Source organism: Eublepharis macularius, chromosome 3 (assembly GCF_028583425.1).
Source record: "Eublepharis macularius isolate TG4126 chromosome 3, MPM_Emac_v1.0, whole genome shotgun sequence".
Taxonomy (NCBI): Eukaryota; Metazoa; Chordata; class Lepidosauria; order Squamata; family Eublepharidae; genus Eublepharis; species Eublepharis macularius.
This window is the reverse complement of record NC_072792.1, coordinates 72151955-72167968: the sequence shown is the minus strand read 5'-3', so window position 1 is coordinate 72167968 and position 16014 is coordinate 72151955. Positions and strand designations below refer to the sequence as shown.

General features: G+C 41.5%; 1 protein-coding gene across 1 annotated transcript in view; it reads right to left on the bottom strand.

Annotated features, from left to right (window-relative positions):
- The window catches only part of SMS (spermine synthase), a 46830-nt gene that overhangs the window by 11211 nt on the left and 19605 nt on the right, over window positions 1–16014 (bottom strand). The window contains exons 4-9 of the mRNA XM_054974709.1: window positions 14136–14200; window positions 11790–11965; window positions 9187–9341; window positions 7765–7854; window positions 6526–6640; window positions 6168–6247 (exon numbers count right to left, since the gene is read on the bottom strand). Of these exons, the coding sequence (XP_054830684.1) occupies window positions 6168–6247; window positions 6526–6640; window positions 7765–7854; window positions 9187–9341; window positions 11790–11965; window positions 14136–14200 (681 nt within the window). The remainder of the gene's footprint in view (window positions 1–6167; window positions 6248–6525; window positions 6641–7764; window positions 7855–9186; window positions 9342–11789; window positions 11966–14135; window positions 14201–16014) is intronic.

The following is a 16014-nucleotide window of genomic DNA, read 5'->3' as shown; positions in this document are numbered from 1 at the left end:
CAGCCTAACCTACTTCACAGGATTATTGTGAGCATAAAATGGAGGAGAGGAAAATGGTCCTACTTTGGATCCCCACTGGGAAGAAAGTAGGACACAAATGAAATCTACTAGAACCTAGAAGGTGAGCAGTATTGGCAACGACTCACCTTTTATGTGGCACAGTCTGCACACTGGTGGGAAGGACAGGCCTGCCTCCCAGCCCTTCCCTGCCATGATTGGCCTGTTGCGGGAAGGGCCCACTCAATTTGTAGCATCTTACCAAGGTTGAGACTGACAACCTTGTTGCTGCCTTGCAGACTTCTTCTACAGAAGTGTTCCTGTGTAATGCTGTACTGGTAGTAGCACTCCTCAAAGACTGAACTGGTATTCCACAAGGAACCTCTATGAAGAGAGTTTTAGGAGTTTCGATCGTGCATGTTTTGCTATTGGCACCTACAGCTGCTGAAGGCATTTTCTTCCCCAAATTGAGGGGAGAGATATTTAAGAACAGTAAGTCTGACTCTCTGATTTGCACTGCTCAGAGCAGATAGGCCTTGAGCATCCTTCTGACATCTAGGTCGTGTCAGAGCCTCCACCTAGCCAATTTAGGGTACATGTAGAAATATGGTAGACTTGTTTCTTGCACCCTATGGAAGTTGGAATACACTTTTGGAAGACAGTACAAGGTATCACCTTACCATTGTGAAAGAGACAGAGTTCAAGTCTGACTAATTCTTCTGGCAGATGCTAACATAATGAAGATGGTCTTCATTCTCAGCCTTCTCCGGGGAACATCCTAGACCAGTTCAAATGGATGTTTGGTCAGGGCTGTGTAAAATGTCCACTGAGTGAGGGCTTTCCAATAGGAGTTGTAAATTCTGAGCATGAACTGTTTTCTGAATGCTAGGAGAGTGTTGGCCACCTCTCAGGAATATCCCCATCTTAGGAAAGTGTTCCTTTCTATTTCCACACGGTTAAGCATAGCAAGTCTAAATGAGAGGGCCTAAATGTTGGAGGGTGGAAAGGCATGGTCTGTTACTGGTAAGGGTGGCAATACACAGAGGAGGCCTAATGGCCACTGCAATGTCAGGGCATCTGCTTGTGGGTGGAACAAACCTTGTCATGTGCCCCGGTAGTTGATGGCTGTGTTGGGAAGCAAACAGGTCGATGAGGTATTGCGAAGTGCGATGTTATCCAGTGGATGAGATCTTTCTTAAGGGACTATTCCCCTGTTGCCCCCTCAGCCAGTCTGCCTGGACATTGGATATGCCTTTGATGTGTTCAGTTCTGGTTAAGGCTAGGTGACCTTCCTCCCAGGTAAGTATCCTTGCTGCCCCCTTGTGCCGCCTCGAGGTCTTTGTTCCCCCCTGCTTTTTTATATATGTTTTGTCTGCAACCTTGTCCATACAGATCTCTGAACTGGAACAGGGACAGAAAAACTGCTCACATTTCTATGACATTGATAGGAAGGCATGCCTAACCTGTGATTTTTACATCTATAAATATTTGTTGTTCTAGAGGGGTCATGATTTTTTTGCTTTGCATTGGTTTGGTGACCTTGGCTCAGACTGGTTTTGATCTGAAGTGGTACCTGAATGGAAAGATCTGTCTTCTCCATGATCTGTTGTTAATGAGATCTGAGAAAGGTCTGAAGTGGTCTTGCCTATAGACGACCTCAAAGGTATTGCATTGTAGTTGGCCACTAGCAAACCCATCAGTTTCAGTAGTGTCGTGAGAAGTGGTTTTAGCAAACCTATCAGTTTCAGTAGTGTCGTGAGAAGTGATTTTGCGCTCTGATGACAGTTTCAGCCAGCTGTTTGGTCTTCCTGATCTTTTCTTTGGTGAGGGATAGATAAAGCCCTTTTGGTGACTGATCAAACCCAGGTGTTCAAGCTTGTAGGAACTGAATGGTGAATTGAGAGTTGTGGTGAGATTTTCTCTTGAGCTTGAACTGATCAGGAGATCGTCTGGGTACAAGTGAACATGAATACCCCTGTCTCTGAGACATATAATGGGGTTGATCAGGAATTTTGTGAATCCTCTTGGCGTGGTGGACAGGACGAAAGGGGATGGCTCAGAACTGCCAACTGATTTTTTTTCCACATAAAATCTTAGGTATTGTTGATGGGCTGTCAGAATTGGTACATGGAGGTCTGCTTCTGTGAGATCTATAGATGTCATACGTTCTTCTGATTGATTGGTCACTGCGACTGAGCACAGATTCTCCATTCAGAAGTAATGCAATTTGATAAACTTGTTCAAAAAACTTGGCTTATGGTTTAGACCTGTCAGCCTTGAACCATCTCCCAAAATATTCTGGAAATGGGAGGACCTTTTCTGAGGAACCTTCGCTAGGAAGAGACTCGTTTCCCTGGGTCGGATTTGGTATTCCCTGTCTAAGGGTCCTACTCCCCCCAAGGGTAATTTCTATAGCCCTAAGGCTGAGAATGTCTTAGGTAGTTAATACTGGTAGACCTCAGATTCAGACAGCTGGGCTGACTGTTCTGGTAGGGATATTTCCTCCTCCACATCTGAAGGTATTCATCCTTCTCCTTGTCATTACAGACTCTATCTGAGGGTGATCTCCCTGGTCTGTGGGGATCCCTGACTGATAAACATTACAGAATGCCTTATTCTGACTCAGACCATCAGTTAGTGTTATCTCCTCAGACTCCTCTCCAGGGTCTCAGGAAGAGGTTTTTCCTATCATCTACCTGATCTTTTTAACTGGAGTTAATGGGGACCAAACCTGGATCCTTTGCATACAAAGCAGAAGCTCTTCCACAGAGCCACAGCCTTACTCATGGAGGAAGGAGGAAGTAGACACCACATCACTATTAACAGAGGTTTCAGCCCAGCAGAGATTATTTCCTCCCTCCTGGTTAGTCTTAAGAAGTTAAAAGGTTCAAAGACACAGGCAAGTTTGTGCCCTTTATATATTACGCATCTGACAGGGAAAGTCCTGTTGTAAAGGCAGGGTTAGATCCAAAGGGGAAAAGCCTGCTGTAGAATCTCCAGCCAGGAGGCTGGCATGGGCACATTCACATGGCACCAGAGCTGAGGAGATTCCTGGCATCTTTACTGGGCAAAGGTGCTTCTGACTGGCAAAGTGACAGGATTTCCTCCCTCATAGTCTAATTGCTGACAGGAATTCTAGAGGTAACACACTTGGGGGAACACTTACATGGCCCTCCTGGGCTTGTCAGCTGGAGCTCTGGGTGTCTGGATTATGTTTCTGCCGTGTCTCTCCCGCCGGGAGATTGGCAAGCATGTCTTTGAGATTAGGTGGAAAATCACTTGTCGCGTTGATGTTTCCTGACAAAATTGAGCTCCGCCAGGTGGCACTGTTCTCAGCTGGCTGGCTGAGGCGTGCTGTTTTAACAAGCTCCCTCTGTGACAGATGGAGCTGTTTAGAGGCCAGCGTCTCTTCCAAGGCCATTTCCTCGCCAGGGAGCTGCGCAACCTAAGAGGCATGCTGGTGCTGGCTGGGCTTGTTCCCACCGCCAGTAGGATGGCTCCGTGGGAACAGCCCATACTCTCCTCCATGAAGCTTTCCTCAGAGTCCGATGACCATTTTGTCCTCTTCTTTTCTTTCTTTGGCAAGAGAAGTAAAAGAAAAGGAAATGGGAGGAGAAGGACTGAGGAGAAGGACTAAGGTACACAATGGTTTGAGGAAGAAGAAAGGTAAATAAGAGATAGAGAGAGAAAAGGCAGCAGAGCTAGTCTGCTGAAGAACTGCTTTCCCTGGAGGCAGGAACAGAACTGAAGAGTGGGTGTCCCACATGCCAGACAGGAAGAGGAAGAAAATTAGTTCCTGCCTCCCTGATTGGACAGTGGGAATCACCCAAGATGTCCTCTGCCTCAGAGGGAGAATGAAGATGTTCCGTCAGGCCTATAGCTGAGGCATTGACGCCTCACTCTTACTGGCTTCCCTTGTCCTGTCTTCTCCTGCCTTGGATTTCTTCAGCAGATTTTTATCCATCCATTTGTACTAGCTGTTTTTATCTGCAGTTACCTCACCTAGATTTGTTTAGCAGATGCCACCAAATAGTTGGTTTTGTTTAATTGGTATTTATATTTATAGGTTGTTTTAAATGTAATTTTATATAACTTTGCATATATTTAATGCTACTGTAACCCACTCTGAGCCTGCTTACAGAGAGGGTGAGCTAAATATCAAAACAAATAAACATATAAATAAATAAATAATAAATGTGCACTCATTAAAAAGACAATAGAGATCAAGCGCTCACTGCATCTCTGTAAAGCACAATGGCATGGATAAAATTCCAGGATTTTTATTTCCTTTCTTTTTAGTTTAAAAATATGGCCAATACTAAAGATAAAGGGAATAATGCTAACCATTTGAACAGGACTGCAGTTTGTAATTATGTCAACTTTATATGAACATTTTAAAAATAGGATTTAAGCTCTTAGTCTGTGAAAAAAGTTGTAAAGATTGTCAGATGCAACCAAGTGCTTGTGCGTTCCACTAACTTCTGGTACATATGTGAAAAATATTCCTTGCATCGTATGTCCAATTATTTTTAGTTATCCAGCTCTATCTAGTGGTCAAACTGTGTAGTGCACACATTAGTAACTTGCATGCCTTTAGAAAGTGAGACTGTTCAAACAAATGGCACTGAAGGAGTAAAATGATTTCAAAGGACAATAAAGAGAAAGAGCACTGCTTTTTTCATGTTAATGCAGAGGAATAGGACAGTTTGCTACATGTATACCAAAGCAATCCCCTTTCACTTAAGCTATTAATTTTAATTCTTTTAAAAATCCCCAGTACTATATTAAATTAAAAATAGTTATTTCCTTTTTTTCACAAGTCAAAAAAAGAAGTAAGCTGAAAGCATCATTAAGGGATAAGAATTTTGTTCCGACTCCAAAGATGGCTGACATGAGAAAAATTTCATATTATATACTTTTCTTTAAAAAAAAAGAAAAAAAAAGAAAAAAAGCTAGGAGTCTCAGGCAGTAAACTTCTTATTAGAATCTTAATAGTCACAAGAGCTCTGAAACAGCCCTGTTGTTCCTGGAAATACATTAAAGTGACAGACACAATATTTATTCTTTATCTTACTTGGAATCAAGAACACTGATGAGTTAACAAAATAAGTCAGCTTTAAGCCATCAGTTCACATCTAGTTTTAGCCATAAAATTAGTGGTCCTAGGTTTATGAAGAATAGAAGTCATGCCTCCCCTTTTTCCCACAGAAGCAGGGCAAAACTCAGGGAGACAACCCGGTTAGTAGGAGCAAACAGAAACAAAGCCGGGAATATAACAATATGTATCTCTATTCTATTAAAGTGCATTTAAGTGCAAATAGCAAAAGTGTTATAAACAGTGTACATAAAGCAATAAATATATATATCAATCACAATCCGTCAATGTCCATATATACATTCCACAATGGGAGATCCCAGGAAGGGGAGGTGCAGTTCCAGTTGGAAACAAATTTCCAGGAGAGTTCATAAATAATTAAAAGTCATAATCCATGCATGATGAAACCATTAATGCCGACGGTCCAATGTGTGCACTGATGTTTCCAATCCCGTTTCATGGCAAAAAGGCACTTCTTCATGGGCATATATCTTCTGGAATGTAGTAACTCCCGGTCCAACACACTCCCGGATCCAATACACAATCAAAAATTACGACGGACATAAACACGTAATTTTTGTGTATTGGATCCGGGAGTGTGTTGGACCGGGAGTTACTACTTTCCAGAAGATATATGCCCATGAAGAAGTGCCTTTTTGCCACGAAACGGGATTGGAAACATCAGTGCACACATTGGACCGTCGGCATTAATGGTTTCATCATGCATGGATTATGACTTTTTAATTATTTATGAACTCTCCTGGAAATTTGTTTCCAACTGGAACTCCACCTCCCCTTCCTGGGATCTCCCCTTTTTCCCAGGCAGAAGTTGACTAGTGATTCAGGAAACCCCTCACCATTCACCTGCAATAGATTTCATACAAATGAACAGATTTTCTCTATTTGCTAAATTTACCTTCTGTCTTTGGCGTCAGAAGGGGAGCATGGAACAAGCATGTGATACAGAGAGATATCCAATATCACACTCCAAGGACAAATTATGGTTTGAATTGTCCCATTGTTTCAAACTCCACTGCGTTTACATTAGTTACAGAAGAACTTTCACCTACCATACCTGTGTGAAATATTTTCCATCAGGTTTCAAGACTTTCATTGAAAGGTCCAAAATCATCCGCAGAAACTCCCATGTAGAATCTAAATGTGAAAGTACTGATTTTAATTTACAATTAACATGTGCTGAGTGACTGAATAAACACTGTCTTATGGCATATAAAGCTGTCAGTCCCTCCAACCCTACCCATCTGGGGCATTCATGCATATACACACATATAGTCCCTTTCAAGGTGTTTATGAGACGTTCATCTGTATCTCTTATCATCAAACAGCACTTCCTCTAATTAAAATGCAAGTTATTCAGCTGCAAGCAAGATTTTGCACTAACAAGATCATACATGGTCAAAAGAAATATTAACCTTCTTCAGGAGAAGTAGAGATTGGAACAGCAGTCAAATCATTAATTACATAATCAAACATCCTTTCTTCTTTGGCATACCTCTTCAGTACTGGAATACAGTCTTCTATTAGAACCTGAAAAAAGTAGTGGAATTTTGGGTTTTTATTATGGCATCAGTTCTCTGAGTTACCAGTACTTGGGGAGGTACTTCAGCACTTCCAGAAGTGTGCGTGGTGGTGGTGGAGGTTCTAGTAAGCAAGACTATTTCTTCCACTGTAGTCAAGCTAAAGTTTGACGAAGAGGGACTGGAACAGACAAGATGTAAAAAGTGCCCTTAGGCTTGCACAGACTTTCAGTAGCATGTATCCTACCACTTCTCTAACTCATCGAAGTCTGAAGCTTTCCTCTAAGTGGCTCTTTTGCCAAAGAAAGAGTTAAGTTGGAAAGCTTCAGGATTGAGTGAAGGGGCAGGCTCACCTCAATCTAACATTTATATAGTATAGTAAATTACATAATACTTCAACCTGCATGTGTGCATGTGCTATGGCAACCCTATGACATGCATCTGATTTTATCAGTGACAAAGCTCTTACAATAATTAGGTGAGTGTAAAGTATACCTCACGTGCCTAGTAGTAAAACTACTTGTGTTATTTATCAGCAAGCTTGTGTTGAATATAGGATGACTCTTTTTCACTGAGCAACTCTAAATGACACAGTATTTAAATACAAATTTATGTAACTGTTCTTGAAAGACACTAATAATGTTCTACTGCCACTGACATACTGGCTGAATCCACACATCCCGGCATCGCGGTAAATGTTTGCTAAACTTCCAGAAGTATAGTGTCTTTCTAGCACGATTTCTGACTCATTGCGTGATGAGTCAGAAATCGCGCTCGGAAGACGCTATACTTCCGGAAGTTTAGCAAACATTTACCGCGATGTCAGGACGTGGTTTATTTTGTGAAGCCTCCTTTTTAAAATCTCCCCATTTTAGTAATGTTTTTAAAACTGCTTCAAAGTTTTGTTTCTTCCTAATGTGGCTAAGATTTTTAAAATGAGTATATTTTTAGTTTTATATAGTCCACATCAATATATCAATACTCTTTCCCAAGGTATTATGGACATCTAGCACTGTAAAATTAGCGGTTTGATAATAAAAATCAAGCAAATGTTTTCATAAATAGTTCTCCCAAACATATTTTAATTGGTGGAAAAGAACACACTCGTGTGGAATGCTCTGAAGAAAATATTACCTGATAGCAATCTCCATTCAGATTGTCCAAGACATCGCCACATGTTTTGCGCATGTATTTTCGGCACCCGTCAATCACCATCTGATCAATGTTTTTAATCACAGTTAAGAATTTAGCATTCATGTTGTTGCTTATTATGTTCTATAGTATTACAGCATTCCCTCTAAATAGCAAAACTAAGGTCTGATTTAAATGTGATGTGGGTGACGTGTGGTGAGGTGGAAGAAGTTATCTGTGCAATTCCTTAGTCACATAACATCTTGTTTTCATGTGCTAAGCAGCTGTGCTTGCTTAACACTTTTGTCAAATTAGTGTCATTGATTCAAATCAGGCCTTATTTTTCAGAATTTACAGACAACTGTCATGCTTATTTTAGAGAGTAAGACATACAAAACTGGTAAATCAATAATAAAATATGTTGAGCCTAAACATGTTAGTCTAAGAATATGTAAGTTCTGGCCTGATAGAGAACTCTAAAGGCATTCAATATAAATACATTTCTCACAAATAACAATACAATATACCATTTAATATTAGAGTCATCTTAACCCATAGAGAGTGAACATCTTTATTTTTGACAGTCAACAGCAGCCAAATTCTTGCCTATATTGCTCAAAACAACTTAGTAAAGCAATGATGAAAAACAAAGAGTCCATACTGGAACAGCAAGTTTTATTCCCTGGACCACATTTAAGGTACTGAACACATAGCATAGAATTTAAAACAATCTTAAAAAGAGAAGTCAATCTGAGTTCCCAAGATAAAGAGGAGAGGGAGGAAGTGGAATATACAAGCATGGAATAAGCAAGGATTTAGAGAAAAGAGACTCCTCTGGCCACAATTTCTTATTGTGGCTCCTATTCCTCCCCCTCCACCCTCCCAACTATTTCCTCACCCCCTTGCTAACTTTCCTAATTTCCTCCTACCAATTACCTACTCAGTTTTGTGTTTTATTTCCTTACTCTTGTCCAATTACCAAGTCCCACCTAGCCCAATTCACCACTCAGTTAATTTTGCTATCCTCATCTCACCTACCCATCCAATTGTCAGTTTCCTACATACTCAATCTTCCTTTTTCTTCCCTCTTCTCAACCACCTGTTTAGTAGCCCATTCTTAGGCTGGCGTTTTCTTGCCCCAGTTAGTCTTATACCACCACCCCATCTTTTCATACAGTTTCAGACTTTTTTCTCTGCATGACATATGCACAAATGTTGCTGGGTTTTGCTGTTGTCTTTGGGGAGGGAGGTTAACATATTTTTCTGCATACCTGAATGTTACTCTGGGTATGAAGAAACATATACCCTAGGCCTTGTTTCACTACCCATCCCTCATAGATTTTTTGAATCATACAGTTGTGCCATTCATTGTTACTAAATTTGTGATTTTTTAAAAACACAACAGGTCACTTATTAAAAGGATATCTCTACCATGGTGACCATCTTTGGTTTCAGTTTGACTATTTCGTACAGTATTCCACCATCACCGCCTCCAAGAATTAGCACTTCTTTGTCAGCGTAGTCCTCCTTTCCACTGCCCATTATAGCTTGTGTATATGCCAGGTCACTCTCAGCAAGATCTTGAAAAGCAAAGGGATTTAAATATACTCACGAACACACAAAACCACAAAGGAACTCCTGAACATAGCTGCATCTCTAAGCATGCTTGTATAAGATATTCATCATGAATGATCTCTTACTAAATAATGATATAAAGCCTCATAAATCAATAGATTTATTTTACAGAATCCAGTGACGACTTATTATTTGGAAGTACTTAATACTAATCACATAAAAAGAAATGTGCTAAAAGTGTCATTACAAATTTACAAAAACAAAACATAGTTCAGTTGTAAGCACAGTTACATCCTTCTAAGTCAACTGAAAAATGTAATGGTGCTCAGGAACGCTTCAATTTATTCACACACAGGGTGACCTAGACTTAAGAATTCCTTTTTTAAACAGTTCTGCCCAAACTTCAACTTTGGGATATTATTGTTCTGTGGAGTCCAACTTTTTTCTGCACATGCTTCATTACTATGGTGGCCAATTCCATACTGGGAATTTCCTGGAAATTTGGAGCTAGGGAGAGTGGGGTTTGGAGTGGGGTTTGGAGAGGGACCTCAATAGGCTATAATGCCATATATATAATGCCATATAAAAGCCTCAATTTTCTCCAGGGGAACTGATCCCTGTAGTCTGGAGATCAGCTGGAATTCCAGATCTCCAGGTCCCATCTGGAGGCTGGAAACCCTATTTATCAGAAAAATTCTAAAAAGGAAATCCAGCCTGTATAAAGTCCTTCATACTGCAAAACCATTAACAGAAACTATCAAGCCAACTTCTGTTCATACTCTTGCGAATGGTGGAACCCTTTCCTCTGCCTAAAAGATCTCCAGATAGTTTACGGCTTTATTTTGTGACCAGCTTATCAGAGATAATCAATGATAAAATCAGAGCTACCAGAAGGAGCAAATGTTCACAGGTTTTTCAGTCACATACTTGCTTAAACCATATTAACAGTCCAATTGAGTTGGAATACTATGCTATCTACAGCACTGCATTGCCTGTTTTGATAGTCCTCAATAAGGATGTCACCCCCAAAATACTCGGATTTCCCACTTCTGGTTTACCTGAAGTGGGGAAAAAATTCTGAAATACCCCAAACCTGAAGCCGCTTCAGATTCGGATATTTGAATTGCTTCAGAATGCTTCGTAAAAATTTGGAGCATTCCAAAGTGATTTGGGGGTGGGGGGGGGAGGCTTTTTCCCAGCACCCCCACCCACCCACCACCTCCAGCCCTTCTGACCCCTCAAATGGCCGCCGGGGGGCAGGAAGGGCCTTCTCCACTTCCTCCTTTACCGCAGTGCGGCCCCCCAGGGCTACAAGGAGGGCTGAAGCTGCTGCTGCGCCATCTGTACAGCTGACTCCTCTGGCCCTTCCTGCCCCTCAAATGGCCGCTGCAGCAGCCATTTGAGGGGCAGGAAGGTCCTTTTACACCTCCTCCATGTGTCCCCGCAGGGCAGCTGAGAAGGCCAAATCTGGCGGTGCGCGGCCCCACAGGGCAGCGGGGAAGGCCAGAGCTGCCGCTGCCACCCCACTGCCTCCGCAGCTGCAGGGCCAAGGTAAGTGGGGTAGGGGTGGGGGACTGGGGCAAGTTTAAAGGGCCCTGCCACTTGCAAGCGGCAGGAAAGCATCCCTTTAAACTTCAGCTGTCAGGTGGGGGAATCCCCCCCGCCAGCAAGCTGAAGTTTAAAGGGACCTGCCGCTTGCAAGAGGCAGGGAAAGGGCCCTTTAAACTCGGCCCCGAAGCTTCCTGAAGCAACCTGAATGCTTCAGGGAAGCTTTGATATGGGATTTCTGAATCGCTGAATCTTTACAGATCGGGTCCGATGCGGGTATTTTACCCAAATCAGAAACCCTAAGTGTGCACCCCTAGTCCTCAATATTATGGTATGGTTTTTCCTATTTGCATAGTCATTTAATAAATCTAGGATTACTACTTATGTTAACAAAAGAAACCTGTATAGAGTAACTGGCTGATTCTTACCCATTATTTTTCCTTCCAACTTAACAGACTATGAAACATAAGCTTTTATGGATTAGAGACCACTTTATCAGATCCAACTTTTCCCCATTAAAGTCAAATTTTGAATAAATTATCAAGTGTAGAAGAAATAAGCATCGTCAACTTCACAGCTCCCATATTGTTTTAGATTTTGCAAAAAAAATCATCCTTAAAACAGAAAAGTCAAACAGTTTAAAACAGAAGTCAAATTTCAGCCACCAAAAGGAGGGGAAAAGATAAATCCAAACAATGGAAAATTTAAAGTTCTATAGAAGGCCCCCAGTTGCTTGATACCTCCTAGTTTCTGTTGTCGAGAAAAAGACAGGGTGGGTGGGGTTTGATGTTCAAGCACCTAGCAAGCTGCAATACATGGAGATTTGTGTTTGGCACAGCAAGTCACAGGCACTGCAGACCTACTCCATAGTAAAATATGGCAGCATATTTTAAGATAATACTCACTAACATCCCCACTGAGGATTAGAATATTTCCAAATTGTTTTGAATGTAAAATTTTTATATTCTGGTAAGCAGACTCTTCATCATAAACAATGTAATCTATGTCATATTCCACCAATCGGCCATCTGCTGTGGGCCAGTATTTATCAATGGCATCTCCTCTCACAATGGCTGGCAACCTGAGAACAAAAGAGAAAATGTACTGTTAAGTTTGTTCAACTTAGTGATGGTATTTTAGTCCCAAGTTTATAAATGTTAGCTTCATAGAAGAACACGCACATATGCATCTGGTGTTCCAGGCAAAGGATATTGTTTTAAAACTTTAAAAAATACTGGTAATTGTCATTCACTAATCAGCCCCAGATTTGTAGCCAAATAAAATGTATTATTGTCTCTGAATAGTTATTTATATCACAAGAATAAAAGATCTTCAACACTCAAGAGATTTTTAAAAGGTGGTTACATTCTGTTGGCTAAATTGACTCTCATGTTGAATTATACTAAAAATATGCTTCAAAAATTGCAAGACTGGTGTGTATATACAAGAGATGCTACTTGGTTAGCTTGGAAACCTGCCAACGTTGAAAGACAGTATGTCTGCTTTAAAGATATTATATTTTTAACCTATCTTTTTGCATCCTCTAAAGGCATAGCAGAAGACCAGAAACTTAAAACGAACTATGTTTTCCTGATCTTGAAAAGCTTTAGCATGATTCTCAACAGTCTATTCAGGTAACACATCCTGACAGATGCTAGAGGGCAGTATCTATCAGTTACAGAATAGAGACAGGACCAAATTACTTGATAAATTGTGGCACTCAACAGTATTTAACTCGTGATGAACAAACACACACACACCTTAACATTTAATTCCATCCTAATCACACCAATTAATCCATTAATAGGGAAGAAACTTGATAGTGTTTCACCACTGTGTAGAATCTTTCCCAAGGTAACATATGCTTGATTGGGCAGGAAACCGTAAACACTTGGGAGGTGCCAGAGTGAAGCTCTGTGCTTAATGGTCATATCACGTGTGATCCCACTGGTTGCTGGCTGTGTCAGGCATGTCTGCATATTGTTGCTACTGTCATTATTCAGCCCGCTATCATTAACCAACTGATCCTTACCTGCTCAAACAAAGAACAGCCACCATACCTCAACAAAGGCTTGTCTCTCCTCCTCATACTTGGAAGACAAAGCAGCAACAGTCTATCTCAAAGTGCCGAACTACAGCTGCAATTCTCACAACACTTTCCTGGAAGTAATCCCCACTGAATAAAATGGGACGTTCTTCCAAGTTGACCTGCTTGGGATTGCTCCCAATATTGCTAACTCTACCTGAGAGCCAGAGTTATCTTGAGCAAGGACACAACAGTGTAGAAAAACTATGTTCATGGATGATCAATGCCCTTAAAGTATGACTTCTGCCAGCATGTTACCAGACTGCTTGTCTCCTCTTCCCCTGCCTAGTCATCATCTTGCAATGATATCAGGGCCTCAGAAGATACTTACATAAAGATCTGTCCACAATTGCTAGCCTATATCTGTAAAAAATCCCTTCATTCTCTAAATAAGACAGTATAATCATGGCCAGAGAACACCCCCTTCCCCACCTCCTACTGCTTGTAAGACTCAGAGCCCAGCAATCTTCTTCATGAATCTTCTTCATTCATCCTGGAGAACAAAGATCCAGAGAGAAAAACCCAGATACTATCCAAAGCTCTGTGTTCTCTCTACCAATCATCAGAGCATTAGAAAAGAATGAAAAATGTAGAACACCTGGATGAGTTCTTGCTACACTTCCCACTAACTGATAAACATGAAGAGTGTCAAAGAACTCTTCGAAATGAAGCTAGAGTGGATCATATTGATGTGCCCAATGCCAGTCCTCACTGCAGCATCAGTCCCATGCAGCTTTTGTCTATGCAGGTCCCACCATCACCACCATAGGCTTTTTTGTTGTCAAAGGGGGCCTCTTCTCCTTTTTTGACTCACAGAAATGCTGGTAGGGTCCAACTTACTCGCTGCCTATAACCCTCCCCATTTCCTTCTCACAATAAGGGGGGGGGAATAATCCTCGAAAACTTCAACATGACTGCTGAATCTTTTCACAAATGTTTCATTTAAACTATGTTATCATGAAATCTCCATACATACCATCACTTTTAACCCAATGAGATCTTAGGGTATGAATGAAGTTAATCAATATGAGTTTGAGTTAAGGGCTTCATATCTGTCTGCTGCATGTTAACAATTCGCAGTGCTATTACTGGAGCACATCATCAGTGAATTTGACTTTGTTGATCAAATCTTACGCCTGAATAACAGATGCACAAAATCCCTTACCGTTTCACCCTTTTGATGTCCTTGCTAAATAATTCTTTCATTCTTTCTTCAACCTTGTTTAGAAGCTACAAAACAAAAAACACACAAAGAATGAGCATGTAATGGGGTAAATGTTAGACTTATCTGAAAGTGCCAATGTCTTTTCTAAAGTAAGAGACAGTTCAGAATTAGAATAGAACATAATATTCTTCATTTCAGTATTAAGTCACATAATAAATCTTAACTTTTAAAACTGAGTTTTTTACATTGGCGCTTAGGAATTTGAATTATTTTTTATACTTACCAAATTGTATATATTCTGCAATTCCAAAACTTAGAGTAGCCTGTAATGATTTTAAGTAAATGAGTGCATGTGTCTTTAAATGCTTGTTGTGAGATAGGTGAAGAGTGGGGGTGAAAGAGAGGGATGAGTGAGTGATATGATTGGTTGATGACTGAGAGGGTGGGTATAGGGCTGGTCGCTTCGGGTTTTGCTTCGGGCAAAGTTACCCGAAGCGACCCGCTTCATGTAGCTTCGGAAATACCGAAGCTAAGCAACCCGAAGTGATTCGTGTTGCTTCGGAGCAGCCGTGTGAGCGCTGTTTTTTTTTTTTTTTTTTTAAAGCATGGGAAGCTTTTACTTGCTGCTGCTGATCTCTATTGCCGGCTTCTTGCAATTGCATGCAGCGGGCAATGGAGATCAGCAGCAGCAAGCAAAAGCTTCCCATGTTAAAAAAAAAGGCAATGTTTTGAAGCCTATTCAAGGCTTCCAGCTCCGGCTTTGGAGAGGGGAGGGGGAGGAGTAGTGAGTGACTCACTCTAACCTCCTCCTTCCCCCTCCCATCCCTGAAAAAGTGGTGGGAGCTTTTGCTTGCTGCTGCTGATCTCCATTGCCAATGCAAGCAGCAAGCAAACCTGCACATTTGGAGGGATTTTTTGCACTGTTTGCAGACTTTGCAATGAGTGCAAGGGGGAGGAGGGGTTAGGAGTGGCCAATCCTGCAGTAGCATTCTCCTTCCAGCCCAGCCAATGGGGATTCTCTGGCAGGAGAGTGCCTTTTAAAAAATGCTGCAGTGCAGGGCTATAAATCGGAGGCTTCCCTTTAGGAATCTTCCAATTTACCCTGACATTGAGAGAGCGGCTTGCCTGCACAGAAATTGGAAGAGGAGGACCCTGCTGTGGAGTGCTGCTGACTGGCCCTGCATCTCACTGGTAAGTGAGACTCACTGACTCACAAGATTCTTTGCTCTTTGGGGGAGGGGGTGATTGGGGGGGCAATGGGTTTGGGAAAGGATTTGTTTTAAGTTTGCATTTTATTTTTATTTTTTAAATTTAACAGTGGCTTCCTAGGGGCAGACTCATGCCAAGCCCTGGTGTGTGACAAGGCTTTGGCCTAGGTGGTGGTGGTGGTGTTAACTTGAAGCTGGCCCACTGCTGCTCTGTTTAAAAGTTTGTTTTTTTTTTTACTGTGCCTGCCTTTCATTTCTACAGTGGGTGGCTTCCCTGGTGTGTGCCAAGGCTTTGGCCTAGGTGGTGGGGGGGGGGGGTAACCTGAAGCTGGCCCACTGCTGCTCTGTTTAAAGTTTTTTTTTTTTACTGTGTCTGCCTTTCATTTCTATGGTGGGTGGCTTCACTGGTGTGTGCCAAGGCTTTGGCCTAGTTTTTTACTCTGGCTTCCACACTTTGGGACTGAGGGGTTAGAATTTAGAAGTAGTTTTTCAAGAGTTAATATACTTATTTAATAACCAGTTTACAATCTGCTCTTTCCTAGAGACTGAGAGACTCTCAGGGGTACTGTCTTTGAGGGGCCATAACATGGCCCCCCAAAGTCCACACTTTCCTAAACTTGGGGGGTTGTTAGAGAAGAGGTAAGAGAAGGTCCCCACCAAGTTTGCCCCCC